Here is a 16,463-nt window from a genome sequence, read left to right as displayed (position 1 = left end):
TTTCAACTTCAGCAATTTTCGGTAATAATTCACTAGCGCTCATTCACAGAAAATTTAAGTGACGAAATAAATCCTAAAAGTTTGTTTTTTTCTCTTGATTTCAACCAACTCTATATCCACTGTTTTTCGAGGTTCCTCGTTAACTCCTTCAGTCCCTATATAAAACATTTCATAAGTCATGATTATTATAATTCGTCAATTTTAACCTTAAAAATTGTTCTTATACTTTCTATACGCGTTTATGACACAGCACAAATATAATTCAACTCAACAACAAATAACATTTCTTTTGTACTGGAGAAATTTTAAAAAAATGCGTTACAAGATCCGTTCTACTAACAAATATGCCACACAATATCAGTCTGGACTAAATTATGGCATTATTTTTAGGATATTATAATGAATGCATCAGTAAGTACTCTATAAATTCAAAATGATAATACGTTTCGGTCGTACTCTTTGTAAGGACTACTAACAAGCACTGAATTCCAACTAAATTTTACGTCTTCTCTAATCATGTTTGTATAGTGTAATATGTCAGGTTATTTATTATAATTATTCAAATTTCTTACTACTTTTCGGGTGAAAAATGTTTATAAAATTGAGTTCCCTTACTATAATTGTGTTATTTATGAGTTTAGTTATTCTATAATCGGGTGAAAAATGGTCGGGTTTATTTTCTTTTGAGCACGATTCTGTACTTAGAAAATAAGATTATGCATGTAAATATTTTTTTTAATACCATGATAATCAGCTGTTTTTAAAAAATGTTCAGTTTATATCATTTTTCAAAGATTACTATCTCAAATTTTATACAACATGACTGCATCTTTATACGTAAACAAGTATTAAATTTGAGTGCTGTGAAATTTATTAATATCCAGCGAGAATTTCTTATAGACATTTTGAATTTTAGTATGTCATTGCTCCAATTTAAAATGTGTAACTAAATATCAACCATTGTTTCCAACCTCTACATAATTTTTCAAATATAAATGTTAATTTAAGAAAATTCTCTGTAATTATGAAATCGATTGTCTTTTAATTATGTTATCAATCAAGGAAATGTAATGTTATACTGAATGTATTCTCCAAATGTTCTTATAGATATAAGTATATATATATATATATATATATATATATATATATATATATGAAATATTTATCTTTGCTTGACCCGCATTCATCGCGTACTTATTTTATCAATCTTGTGAAGAACTAGAAAATTTTGTTGTAATCGTTGAGTTTGAAATATAGGTAAACAAACATTACGTTACACTTGGACTTAAGTAATACGTATTGGAAAATAATTAAAATAATCATTTTGCTAAAATAATATTGGGAGAATGTCAATAGGACACAAAACTAATACATTAAAAACGAAAACTGATGACTTTCCCCATACTCGTTTGGTTTATTATTTTTATTATGTTGTTGCGCCTACTATAAATTGAATATCTGCAACGGGGATTATAAAATATCCTAGACAGTTTCTTATCTTTTTATTATTTCTGTTGATAAAGATGATGAAAGCCACCACAAAATTTTACACTCCCCTCGTTAGTTTTATTTAATTCACAATAAATAAAAAACATCTATTTTACTGAAAACAATAACATCATAAACTAGATCGGAAGTCTAATAGCATACATACTCCAGCAGAAAATTATCTTTTACTATTAAAGAAATTAATAAAAATTCATGAAAGAAAGAGAAGGAAAAACTTCCAGTTTGTAGTAGAAGCTTAACAAATTTACTATTTATATTGTGTTCATATATTTATAATTTTCTTCCCTCGCAAAACCTTTTCTCATATTTGACTAATTTACTTCATTATCCTTAAAATCTCTAACGATGATAATCATAACAAAGATCTTAAAAACGAAGCATGATACGAATCAGAAATATTCTTTTTAGAAAATACCTTAAGCTTGTATGCATTCTCTAAACAATAATAAAAATATATATTTATTATACTACTGTTGGAAAACTTTTGGTTCCTGTTTTTTACTTTATTATTTGTAATTTAATTCCATGTTTTACAATTTTTTCATCTGATTTCTAGTAACTTACAAAATACGTTTAAAAACAAAATATTTGTTTTGCAAATTGTAATATATAATTTTAGTAGCAAGTGTTACTAATACTATAATGTTTCTATAAATGACACCTTCAGGTCCAATGGATTACTAAATCATATTTCTCTTGATATATTAACACTATTCGTTAATTATAAGAGTTGGGATATACTGAGAAGAAGTAAACAGAATTGAAATGAAGAATTCTTACTTGGCGTCGGATCCTCTTGAACCACTAACGATGATATGTCGCGAGTCATTCCTCCAATATTCGCAGCTTGACACATGTAAGCACCAGTATCAGCATATGCAATATTATTAATTCTGAGTTCTGTTCCATTGCCAATTATTTCGTACTTGTTTACAAGATCGAGTTTAAGGGATTCTTCATTCTTCAGCCACTCGACCTAAAAACAAGAAAATAAAGAAAACTTGTTAGTTTATTAGTTACGAAAATTAATAAGTAATTAGATCAACAAACAGTCATTCGTTTAAATGATTTTGTTACACAATTAAGGATGCTGTTTACCATGACTAACTTCATATTGTCCTCTAGTTTTGTATAGTTGAAGGCTAATATTACATTCTGACACACACAAAACAATAGTAGAAGATTACAGGTATAAAGAGTTAATTATTAAGCTGCCGTGGAATTAAAAAAATGACTGTATCTGAACTCCGCTTTTGTAAGACTGAAACTGAAAATATTTCAACTATTTAGAAGCCTTATAGACAGTCTAAATAATACAATAAATATCTTTTGTTCTTACAATTGAAACATTCCATTCTACTTCTATTGTGGAGTTATTAACATTCTTCTTAAGAAATCCTAATATGATGTTTCTATGACACTATATTGTCATAGCATAGAGAGTTATAACGTGATTGTTATTGTAATAATTTGTTTACTCGATATTGTTGGCTTCTAATTATCAATTTGGATTTTCTTTAACATTTATAAACAACTTGTTCATAATCACAATGGAACAGAATAATTTTAATAGATTTTAATTACGAAAACCAAAACAGGCGGATTTTGGAGTACACTGAATCTGTAAGAGACTTTCTAAATTCCAGCAAAATATAATACCGTAAAAAAAAGGGAAATGAGGCCATTATCCACGCTACCAGAACATTCATAAAAGCAAATAAAGATTCAAACAAGGTAGTCCTCAAAATAGATTACAAAAATGCTTTTAACTCAGTCGAAAGAGACTCCATGTTAAAGGAAGTGAAACTAATTCTACCTCAACTATATCCATATTTATGGCAGAGCTATTCTAGCCCATCATTGTTATTTTATGGAAATAGAACTATTTCATCACAAGTAGGATGCCAGCAAGGTGACCCTGCTGGACCGATGATTTTTAGCTTAGCAATCCACCCAATAGTGCGCTTGCTTTCTTCTGAAATAAATCTATTTTATTTAGACGATGGCACATTAGGGGGCTCACCAGATACGGTTATACAAGATCTAAAGTTCTTATTGACAGAATCTAAGAAGATAGGTCTGCAAGTTAATCCTTCTAAGTGCGAACTGTTCTTCACGTCGGGTAAATCAGATCCAATTACAGAAGCCCAGTTTCAGAATTTGTTGCCTGGAATTCGGACAACACAAACTCACGAGCTATCGTTATTAGGAACACCACAACTTGAAGATAGCTATGAAAGTTATTTTGAAGACCATTTGAACAGTTTAAAAATGATAACACATAGATTAAAAGGACTGCCATCACATATAGCCTTCTTTCTCCTAAAAAATTGTCTAGGTGTCCCCAAATTAACTTACTTTTTGCGAACCACTCCGACATGGCTTCTCCCATCAAAAATTCTTCAGTTGGATAACTCCCTGAAAACATCTTTACAAACAATAATAAATCAAGTTTTAAATGAAAGTCAATGGGCTCAGGCAAGTTTACCAATACGATTCGGTGGTTTAAATATTCGAAGAGCATCCGATTTGAGCCTTCCTGCGTTTCTGTCTTCTTGCTGTGGGGTGTTGTCACTAGTCTCCAACATTTTGAAAATTTCAGTTGACGAAGTGAAAATCCCTCATCTGTCAGAAGCATTGGAATTATGGAAAGGCATCTATAACAATACCATTCCGGAGGCCAAGGAATCACAAAGAAAATGGGATGAAATCCTACTAAACGAGATAGCTGGGAAGGAGGTAATTTCACAAAATAGTTTTGACGTTGCCCGCCTAAAAGCACTTCAGAAAAAAGAGTCTGGCGCTTGGTTAGAAGCTACACCTTCAAAAAACATCGGAACTTTTTTAGACGATAATATTTTCAAAATATGTGTAGCATTACGCTTGGGACTAAATGTTTGCCACCCATTCACATGTGCGTGTCAAGATCGAGTGGACGAGAAAGGTTTACATGCTTTGAGCTGCATTAGAAGTGGTGGTAGAATTACACGACACACGGAATTAAACCAAATAATCAAACGAGCACTCGCCAGCATCGATGTTCCTAGCATCATTGAGCCACAAGGATTGTATCGAAATGATGGTAAAAGACCGGACGGAGTAACTTTAATCCCTTGGAAAATGGGCCAGAGTCTTGTATGGGATGTAACATGTGTTGATACTTTCGCTCCTTCATACATAACACTAACATGTTATAACACAATTGGATTGTGTTAGGTTCGGTTCCAGTTCGGGGCAGGTATTCTTACGACCTGTGGGACTCGTGTCTTGATCGGTACGCCTGTATTATGATTTCAATAAGTGCAATTATTTTATTTAGACACTGATAATTCCCATTTGTAATGAATGTGAATGATGGAACGGAGTGTAAGATCCTCTTTTGTGCAGTAGTGGTTAGAGATTGTGGGATGAATTGCATGTAGTCATTAATTAAGATGGGTTCGATCCAAATCAGTTTATCCGCGTACCCACGCTCAGTGACACGCCCGATGCACATCCGTACAATTTCTACACCAACCAAATATTCTTACCGTTCCAGTAGTGATTTGCGTGAGAAACTGGTATGGAGCAACTGAAACATAATGCATGTATGATATTGATTTACTTAAACACAAGTATTATACATACAACATACATACTTACTTCAACGTTTTAGTTTGATACCTCTGTAAATTTTATATTTTAGGATTTTCATTTGTCATTTACCATATTGAATACAAGCCCATGAATTTTATTGGCAAATTAAAAATAGTAAAAAAAAAGGTATTTAGAACACTTGAATTTGAATTTTACACTGTAACGACGAAGCCGGCAAATTACTTATCAAATCACCAATTCACACACGCACTGGGGCTTTGGAGATTTTGAAAAAGGGAAGGGGGAGGCCAATAGATGTATTGGAGGGCAGTTTTCTAGAATCTTCTTCCCATTTTTCTCCGAAGGGATGTCCTATTTTCCAACTTAGTTTCTATTTTCATTATTCAGCTGCGTAGTTGGCAATGTACTTGCTTATGTTTCCACTGATTGACAATTTACAAAATATATTGATCTCTTATTTTACCTATGTTCCTTTATCATAACATGAGTGAAACTCAACGTTAAACTTGTTATTTAGAGCTGAACAACAACGCTGTCACAAAACTAAAAAGGTGTGCTCGTACTTAGTTTGAGCTGATTTGAGGCATTTTGTATTATTTTCGTAGAACTTCACTGAAACTTACGTGAATTATAAAATAACACAATTTCTGCAGTTCACTCCGACTTATATTGATGCGATTTCACAAAGGATTAGTGAATTAACTTAGGATTTTGATGCTGTGCCATGTACCTCTTCTATTCATTACTGCATCCATTTTCGCGCACCCCGTTCCCGCCTTCTTCCTCTAGCGTCGGTTAGCTTACTCCAATCACACCAAAGAATTATTTTAAAAAAATATCCATAAGCAGTATTGTTAACAAAAAAATATGGATCACGGGTGTTAAATAATCTTGCCATTAACATATTATACTTAAAATTCTGAAATCAATTAAAACAACTTAGGATGACTTTTGAAACTGCGGCACTATTTTTTGGAACATCACCACATCACGTCCTTTTTGTTCGGTCAACCGGAAATACAAGTTACTGCTCACAGCACTGCCAACTCATAAAGAAGGATAAAACTAACACAAAGTTTGCGTCGACGTATAATCCATGCGGCCTCATTCCAATTCAGCCAAGGAAAACTGGGAGAATTTAAAATGGAATGGGAGTGAGGGGGGCCACACGCTCACAAATGGCGTGCGAGATGGACGATGATCTTCTTTGAAGATTATCAGAACCCTGGGACCTTGGGTTTCCTCTTCTTAGAGTTATTTTTCCGGTTATTATTCCTCTTCTTTCTTCCGTTATTAATATTTGATCCATTATGGTTCACTAACATTTTACACAAACGTAGATGGGCTTTTATTTCATGGGCTATATACTTTAAATGGGCTTTCCTTTTATATGTGTAAATATAAGATTACATGTGTTTTCATAATATAATATTTCTATACAAGTTGAATAATATTGATTATATATTACATTTTCATTTTATATTATATCCTATTCATATTCTATTTATTAACATCAAACCAATATATTTCTTACACTATTACTTAAATCATAAAATTTTCAATTTTTTTTTTTTTTTTTTTTTTTTGTAAGTATCTGACTCGTGTTTTAACATCTTACACTAAAGATAATTATCATACTGAATACATAAAACTTTCAATATTTTGAGAAAAATGACACATGAAATGCAAAAATAACCTTTTCATTAATATATGCTTCCTTATAACTAATTCTCAAAATAACTCCTAATAATGTAATATTTCCATTCTTCAAACCTTTAAACTACAACATTTAAACAACACTATTAATTAGTTAATTAACTTTAAACACAATGCAATAATACAGTAACACGAATATATGAAATGAAATCTTTCATTCGTAAACAAATTTTCAAAACATATTACATATTAAAAACTTTATTTCACACCCTATTGAGTAATATACGTTTTGTCGAGATTTAATTAAATTTATCGGCGCCTTAAAGATTCACAGCTAAATTTTTACAACGTAATAATTCAGTTATGACTCTCTCTGATCACTCGACGAGATCTGCCTGGCTAAATTTCGAAGGAACCTACCCACAATGAATTATTTGTTCTACCTCCCCGAGATGAGGCCGAATTAAAGAATACAAGGTTAAAAACTTAAAATAATAAAGAATGGGATTTACCAAAATAGCTTACTCCGAGCATTAAAAACATGTTACATTACCCAATACACATAAGGGGGGGGGGGACCTCATCTCCATGACTTGGCATATTTCTTTGCTGGTTTTTCCATTGCTTTGGAAAGGAAATATCAACGGCCATCTGGAACTCGCATAGCGGGTCACAGATGCCTGCATATATCATATGAAACGACTTTTTTTTTTTTTTTTTTTTTTTTACATTCCTTGCACTTGTTCATTTAGTGCCACATAAGGATTCTGTAAATTTACTAACACAAATTCCAATACATCAGATGAGCATAAATTTTTACAGTACAGAAAATTCAAATACTTATCAATATCTAGCAATTTCTCCAATATTTTATGTATTCGTTGGTTATTACTTCTGGATTGAACACTTTGAGATAAACATACTGGTGTTGTAGTTAATGCATTGCAAAGAACAGTTTCAACACTGCTTTCTAGATCTGAATTTTTAAATTCGTTTGAAATTACATCATGGTATTTCTCAGAACTATGTTTTACTGCTAAATCTAACCAGATTTTACGAGTTTGTTTCGTAGGTTTCCACACCTTGAGTCTATCCACTGAATGTGAACCAATTGATTTACCAGTTAAAGGATCTAACAATTCGAACACCTTTTCTGAATTGGAGGGTTTGTTAACACAAAGATAGGGTCCTTTGAACACATTGAAAAATTTGGAAATTTTCTTGTCTGTTGCGGAACTTAAGTTTGTCTGTTTCAAAAAAACCAAATCATTCACCTGTATTTTGTGTTTACTCTCCTGTTGTGAGTTATACCTTTCATTTCGCTTTCGGATCACTTCTTTTCTTTTAAAATCTGCCATTACCAATTTATTGTCCCAACTTTCATTATCGTTTTCGTTCGTATCATTCGTAAAAATGCCAAAATGTTCGAAGATAGGTTTTTCAGCCTGTATGTTCAAATGTAAACTAGCTGGACTCGCGCCAAGACTGCTAGATATAGAATAGTTCAGCAACACAACGACTTGTGGTATAAATTTCTCTCAAGACCCATGATCATCTTTACAAAATAGTCTAAACAACCTGTTCGTCTCCCGATGGATTCTCTCCACTGCGTTCGACGCCGGATGGTAAGGCGTTGAATAAAATATCTTAACACCATATTCCTCCATTTTCTGTTTGAAGTTTTTAGAGATAAAACAACTACCATTGTCCGCCAATATAGCTGAAGGTATTCCCAAGTGCACAAAGTACAATGTCTCCAAACATTTAACTACGCACTTCGTAGTAGCGTTCCGGATCGGATAAAGAACAAGGTAGCGAGTAAAGACGTCCAGAACTGAAAGTATAAATTTACACTTTGAGGGAGATGGCACAAGAGGTCCGATAATGTCAATCGAAATTAATCTCCTAGGGCCTTTCACCTGTATGGTTTCTAAAGGTCTCGCCGGGGGTCGAGTATCGACTTTAGTTCGTTTACACTCGAGACAATCGTTAATATAGTTCATCACGTCTCGCCGCATAGATTTCCAATAACAAATCTCACTGATGAAACTTACTGTTCTTTCGCACCCGAAATGTCCACGGTTATTATGCATTTCTTCAATTACCAGATTCACTAAAGATGGTGGGATGCAAATTCTCCAACTATTAGGAAAGTGAAAGTTCTTATACAACAATACACCATTTTCTAGTTTGTAAAATTTTTCTACATTTCTGTTTTGCATCTTACTATAGGGATCATTTGGTTTCTCTAGGAATTTAATGATTTTACTGTACTCAGGATGTTCCTTTTGTTTTTCGGTTAACTCTCCTAGTGTGAGATTTCTGAAGAATGATGGAAGTACTTCTAAATTGTTTATGTCCAAAATTTCACTAGGAGGAGCTAAAACTATCCTGGATAATGCATCACTAGCCACATTTTCACTACCTGAAATGTGCGTTATTTCTAAATCAAATCCCTGTAGTTCAAGGCTCCACCGAGCCAAACGAGAGTTCCAATGGCGAATTTTATTCAAAAACACTAATGAGTTATGGTCTGTGTAAACTTTCACGTGATGGCCATATAATAAATGTCCCCATTTACGTACGGCTGTAACGATTGCATACGCCTCTAATTCTGTAATAGTGAAATTTCGCTGTGCACTATTCAAAGTTTTACTGTAGAAACCAAGTATGTGTTTTTCACCGTTAACTTCTTGAAATAATATACTCCCCACTGCTACCAAGGAACTGTCTGTCACTAAACAAAAATCGTGATCTAACAGCGGATGATTTAACAACACTTCTTCAGCTAACGATGCTTTTAACTGAGTAAAACTTTGCTCACATTCGTCAGTCCAAACCCATTTTTTATTCTTTTTCAGAAGTTCAAACAATGGATTGGCTAAATGAGCGAAATGATATACAAATTTAGAACACCACTCGAACAAACCTAACACTCGCTTAAGTTCCTTTACATTTTTGGGACGAGGCAATGTTCGAATTGTTTCTACATACGACGGATCCTTTTTCACGCCTTCAGGTGTGACTACGAAACCAAGAAATTGAAAACTCGTATTGCAAAATGAAGATTTCTTTAAATTTACAGTCATATTGGCTTCTTCTAATTTTGTAAACAACAAATTTAAAATTTCTAACTGTTCATCAAAAGAAAATGTTGGTACAGAAATGTCATCGATGTATGTGACTAATTTATCAAATAATGCATGACCTAAAACAACCAAAAGACAAGCCATTAATCCTACACCTCCATTTGCATATCCAAAAGGGATAGATGTAAATCTATACATTTTGCCATTCCACGAGAATGCCGTATAATCTCTACAATTTTCAGAAATTGGAACTTGTGTGTAACTTCCTACTAAATCAATGTTTGATACGTATTTAGCACCCTGAAACTTTAACAACAGATCATCAATTTTATTTACCTTTAATTGTTTTATTTTTACATGCTTGTTCAAAACAGTTAAATCTACCACTACTCGCATTTTACTAGTGTTTTTCTTTGGCACGCAAAAGATTGGGTGTGAGTGGATTGACACACAAGGTTCTATTACGCCACATTGTAACCACTCATCGATTTGCGAATCAATATGCTCTTTAAATTTATATGGTAATGTATACTGCCTTTTAACCAAAGGTTGATCAGTGTCTACCTCAATTTCATATTCAAATTTGGTACAACGTCCGGGAATATTTTTAAAAATTTTCCTATGTTTCAACAACAATTTGAACAATTTCTCTTTCTCAAAATCAGACAATTGTGCTTCCATAACCCTTTCCCGTATTTCTGAAATTGGAACAAATTCACTTTCGATTTTACTATCAAATGTATTACAAACTGCAGCTCTATCTAACGATTTACAATGCGATTTTTCGATCTCACAGTCTATTTCTGAAATTTGCTGTGAATAGTAATCAAACAAAAATTTATCTTCGCTAGCAACTTCTAGATTTAACACTTTCATTTCTTTTTCATTACTACAAGAATTACGAACTTTATTATAAGCTTGATCAGAAAGAACAACATGATTAACCCATTCTTTTTCTAATTTTTGTTTTTCACTGACCAAATTATTTACTATGGGACACTCTACATTTACCTTTCCAATCTCAAATAAAATTTCTGATTCATCATCGCTGTCGCTAGTAACATTCATTTTAGTATCAATACCAACTTGAGATACAAAATTTACCTTCTTCTGTACATCACCTTTAGTCAGAATTTTTGTAACTTTTACGTTGTCAGCTTGACCACCTAGCATAGGTACGTTAACAATCTCTCCTTCCTTTTCAACCGTAATAGAATTATCACCAAAATCTATCTTTGCCTTGGATTGTGTGAGAAAATTTCTACCCAATAAGCATTCAGTATTCAAATCAGAGACAACTAGCACACGTACATCAAAACTAACTTTCCCTATTTCAATACACAATATTGTTTCACCTTGCACCTGTTTCTTTTTCTTACCTGAAAAATCCACCAACAAAATGTGTGGAGCTGGTCGCAAGTGAGGGTGTGATATGATTGACGCTATACGTTTCCATGTCTCTAACGACAAAATACTAACCGAAGCTCCAGAGTCACACAAGGCTACTACTGGTTGATTTAAGATCTGTACTTTTATTTCAGCTGACCTAGCTTGACTATTAAATTTCTGTTCTTCATCACTACTTTCAGATGAATCAGTGTCCCAGCTTACAACATTCACTACATTTTTTCCAATTACAACAAGCTCGCATTGCGAATCATTGAGTGCATTTTGACTTTCAGTACCAAACTTACCATTTACATTACCAACTCTGCCAACCGCACTCGCGTTGGAGAGCAACTTTAGTTTAAATGTTGATCTTTGTTTTGTGGAAACATAACTCTTGGGCTATAATACGGAAATTGTGGTGCCGATTGAGTATATGTAGACATTGGCTGTGTTCGGTTCATACCTTCATCATGGTTACTATTTACAAAACTCACTCTTTCGTTTTGATTTGAATTTTCATACTCGTGATCATCTTCGTAATTACTACGATTATTACCCTGACCTTCATTGCGATCATTATTCCTTCTGTGATTATTCTTACCTTTGTTCCAATGGAACTTTCTCTTATTCGGAGTTCCCTTTCTTCTGGGTCCGTCAAACTTACCTTTACCTGAGTTTTTGTGGTTTTCATTACCATAATTTCCCCTCTTATTAAAATTCTCGTAATTCCCTTGCACTTCGTCTACCTGATTGACACGTACAGTTCTACCATGAAAGTTGTTTCTATCGTTAGTATTTCTGCTGTCATAATACAGTGCTTCAAGATTTTGTATAGCGGTTAAAAATGAACTGAAGTCTAAATTCGGGAACAATGCTAACTGTCGTCGGTAAGAGATAGGGATTAACTGTTTAATCGTATTTACAATGAAAGTATCCGGTATATTAGGTGACAAACCCCGTATCTTATTGAACCTTTTGTGAACAAAGTCGGTAACAGTACCATCAGTTTTTGGGTTGAACGCTTGCGATTGCAACACTGAGAGTTTGCTTGCGATGACTTGTTCAGAACCAAATTGAGCTTTGAATTCTTTAGTGAAATCTTTAAATGAACGAAATGTACCTAATTTTGACTTGTACCATTCACGAGCGTTACCGGTAAAAATAAACCCTAATACATCTAAATATTGGGATTCAGGTACGTCTACAGCGTGCGCTGCGATCTTAAACTGCTCTAAAAACGAAGTTGGTGACTCATCATCTTCTAAACCAGAAAATTTCGGGAACATTTCGATGTCACCGTGACGCAATATTCGTCGTTTAGCCCTTTTTACGTCACCCCTATCTGATTTTCTTACTTTAATACGCTTCTTTAGTTTTGTTGTCTCACTAGCTGTCGAAGAACTACAATCTGTTTGGTTGTCACTACTAATTTCTTCCTTACTGCTGTATTTTGACTTATGGCTACTCCTATCATCACCGGATGTACTTAATCTACGCCAGTTACGTTCACTCCCCTCTCTGCTAGCATGTTCAGTCAATGAGGTTAACTTCGTTTGGGTTTCATCTACCTTAATTTCTAACCCTGACAACCTGTCACCTATCAAAGCAATATTTTGGTTCATGCTAACGATATCAATACCAGGAGGGATAGCGTTCTGTGACAAAATATCAACCCTACTGTGCAATACAACGATATTTCTTTCTAACTTGTGGGTCGTATCACTTAATCCCACTAGCATTTTTTCTTTATTTTCTAAATTATCTTCAATTTTATTTACTGACACCTCGATTGCTTCAATTTTTTCAAAAGCTCGGTCCGCCTTTTCTTCACATTTACCCAAATCAACCGTAATGTTCTCAAGTTCTTGATAATTCTGAAGTGTTTTCCCCCATATTTTCTCACATTTATCATTTACCTTCTCACATTTCTCGTCTATTTCTTTCGATATTTGTTCATACCTACCTACGCATTCTTTTTTGAATATTTCTAATTGCACCTCAAGTTTATCGTCGATCTGCTGTTTTGTTGCCTCTGAAATTTCTAACATCTTGTTTTCTAAGGAATCATTGATCTCAGCAATTTTGCTTTCTAAAGACTCATTAACTTTTTCAATTTTGTGTTCTAAAGATATATTACTTTTTTCTATTTTATTTTCTAACGATTCACGTAAATTTTGCATTTCTTTATTAGAAGCAACACTTTTAGTTTCTAACGACTCGTGCAAAGTTTGCATTTCAGCTTCAATTGCTTCTAAAAGTGACTTAACGTTACTTGCATCCATTTTTCACAATTCCAAAAAAATTTCTAAGTACGAGTCAGATACTTTATACCTTTACGTTTCTACACATAAATCACTACTTTTTACATAAACGGTGAAGGAGTTCTGTTCCTGTTTCGGAGCGCCATTTTTATAACACAATTGGATTGTGTTAGGTTCGGTTCCAGTTCGGGGCAGGTATTCTTACGACCTGTGGGACTCGTGTCTTGATCGGTACGCCTGTATTATGATTTCAATAAGTGCAATTATTTTATTTAGACACTGATAATTCCCATTTGTAATGAATGTGAATGATGGAACGGAGTGTAAGATCCTCTTTTGTGCAGTAGTGGTTAGAGATTGTGGGATGAATTGCATGTAGTCATTAATTAAGATGGGTTCGATCCAAATCAGTTTATCCGCGTACCCACGCTCAGTGACACGCCCGATGCACATCCGTACAATTTCTACACCAACCAAATATTCTTACCGTTCCAGTAGTGATTTGCGTGAGAAACTGGTATGGAGCAACTGAAACATAATGCATGTATGATATTGATTTACTTAAACACAAGTATTATACATACAACATACATACTTACTTCAACGTTTTAGTTTGATACCTCTGTAAATTTTATATTTTAGGATTTTCATTTGTCATTTACCATATTGAATACAAGCCCATGAATTTTATTGGCAAATTAAAAATAGTAAAAAAAAAAGGTATTTAGAACACTTGAATTTGAATTTTACACTGTAACGACGAAGCCGGCAAATTACTTATCAAATCACCAATTCACACACGCACTGGGGCTTTGGAGATTTTGAAAAAGGGAAGGGGGAGGCCAATAGATGTATTGGAGGGCAGTTTTCTAGAATCTTCTTCCCATTTTTCTCCGAAGGGATGTCCTATTTTCCAACTTAGTTTCTATTTTCATTATTCAGCTGCGTAGTTGGCAATGTACTTGCTTATGTTTCCACTGATTGACAATTTACAAAATATATTGATCTCTTATTTTACCTATGTTCCTTTATCATAACATGAGTGAAACTCAACGTTAAACTTGTTATTTAGAGCTGAACAACAACGCTGTCACAAAACTAAAAAGGTGTGCTCGTACTTAGTTTGAGCTGATTTGAGGCATTTTGTATTATTTTCGTAGAACTTCACTGAAACTTACGTGAATTATAAAATAACACAATTTCTGCAGTTCACTCCGACTTATATTGATGCGATTTCACAAAGGATTAGTGAATTAACTTAGGATTTTGATGCTGTGCCATGTACCTCTTCTATTCATTACTGCATCCATTTTCGCGCACCCCGTTCCCGCCTTCTTCCTCTAGCGTCGGTTAGCTTACTCCAATCACACCAAAGAATTATTTTAAAAAAATATCCATAAGCAGTATTGTTAACAAAAAAATATGGATCACGGGTGTTAAATAATCTTGCCATTAACATATTATACTTAAAATTCTGAAATCAATTAAAACAACTTAGGATGACTTTTGAAACTGCGGCACTATTTTTTGGAACATCACCACATCACGTCCTTTTTGTTCGGTCAACCGGAAATACAAGTTACTGCTCACAGCACTGCCAACTCATAAAGAAGGATAAAACTAACACAAAGTTTGCGTCGACGTATAATCCATGCGGCCTCATTCCAATTCAGCCAAGGAAAACTGGGAGAATTTAAAATGGAATGGGAGTGAGGGGGGCCACACGCTCACAAATGGCGTGCGAGATGGACGATGATCTTCTTTGAAGATTATCAGAACCCTGGGACCTTGGGTTTCCTCTTCTTAGAGTTATTTTTCCGGTTATTATTCCTCTTCTTTCTTCCGTTATTAATATTTGATCCATTATGGTTCACTAACATTTTACACAAACGTAGATGGGCTTTTATTTCATGGGCTATATACTTTAAATGGGCTTTCCTTTTATATGTGTAAATATAAGATTACATGTGTTTTCATAATATAATATTTCTATACAAGTTGAATAATATTGATTATATATTACATTTTCATTTTATATTATATCCTATTCATATTCTATTTATTAACATCAAACCAATATATTTCTTACACTATTACTTAAATCATAAAATTTTCAATTTTTTTTTTTTTTTTGTAAGTATCTGACTCGTGTTTTAACATCTTACACTAAAGATAATTATCATACTGAATACATAAAACTTTCAATATTTTGAGAAAAATGACACATGAAATGCAAAAATAACCTTTTCATTAATATATGCTTCCTTATAACTAATTCTCAAAATAACTCCTAATAATGTAATATTTCCATTCTTCAAACCTTTAAACTACAACATTTAAACAACACTATTAATTAGTTAATTAACTTTAAACACAATGCAATAATACAGTAACACGAATATATGAAATGAAATCTTTCATTCGTAAACAAATTTTCAAAACATATTACATATTAAAAACTTTATTTCACACCCTATTGAGTAATATACGTTTTGTCGAGATTTAATTAAATTTATCGGCGCCTTAAAGATTCACAGCTAAATTTTTACAACGTAATAATTCAGTTATGACTCTCTCTGATCACTCGACGAGATCTGCCTGGCTAAATTTCGAAGGAACCTACCCACAATGAATTATTTGTTCTACCTCCCCGAGATGAGGCCGAATTAAAGAATACAAGGTTAAAAACTTAAAATAATAAAGAATGGGATTTACCAAAATAGCTTACTCCGAGCATTAAAAACATGTTACATTACCCAATACACATAAGGGGGGGGGGGACCTCATCTCCATGACTTGGCATATTTCTTTGCTGGTTTTTCCATTGCTTTGGAAAGGAAATATCAACGGCCATCTGGAACTCGCATAGCGGGTCACAGATGCCTGCATATATCATATGAAACGACTTTTTTTTTTTTTTTTTTTTTTTTACATTCCTTGCACTTGTTCATTTAGTGCCACA

General features: G+C 33.4%; 1 protein-coding gene across 1 annotated transcript in view; it reads right to left on the bottom strand.

Moving 5' to 3' along the window:
- Positions 1-16,463, bottom strand: part of LOC145686367 (follistatin-related protein 5-like) — a 690,843-nt gene that overhangs the window by 45,580 nt on the left and 628,800 nt on the right. The window contains exon 10 of the mRNA XM_081759633.1: positions 2,290-2,485. Within this exon, the coding sequence (XP_081615759.1) occupies positions 2,290-2,485 (196 nt within the window). The remainder of the gene's footprint in view (positions 1-2,289; positions 2,486-16,463) is intronic.

This window comes from Thermobia domestica, chromosome 5, assembly GCF_964235325.1.
Source record: "Thermobia domestica chromosome 5, izTheDome1.hap1.1, whole genome shotgun sequence".
In the NCBI taxonomy this organism is placed as follows: Eukaryota; Metazoa; Arthropoda; class Insecta; order Zygentoma; family Lepismatidae; genus Thermobia; species Thermobia domestica.
The sequence above is the reverse complement of the archived record's forward strand: the minus strand, read 5'-3'. Positions and strand labels throughout refer to the sequence as shown.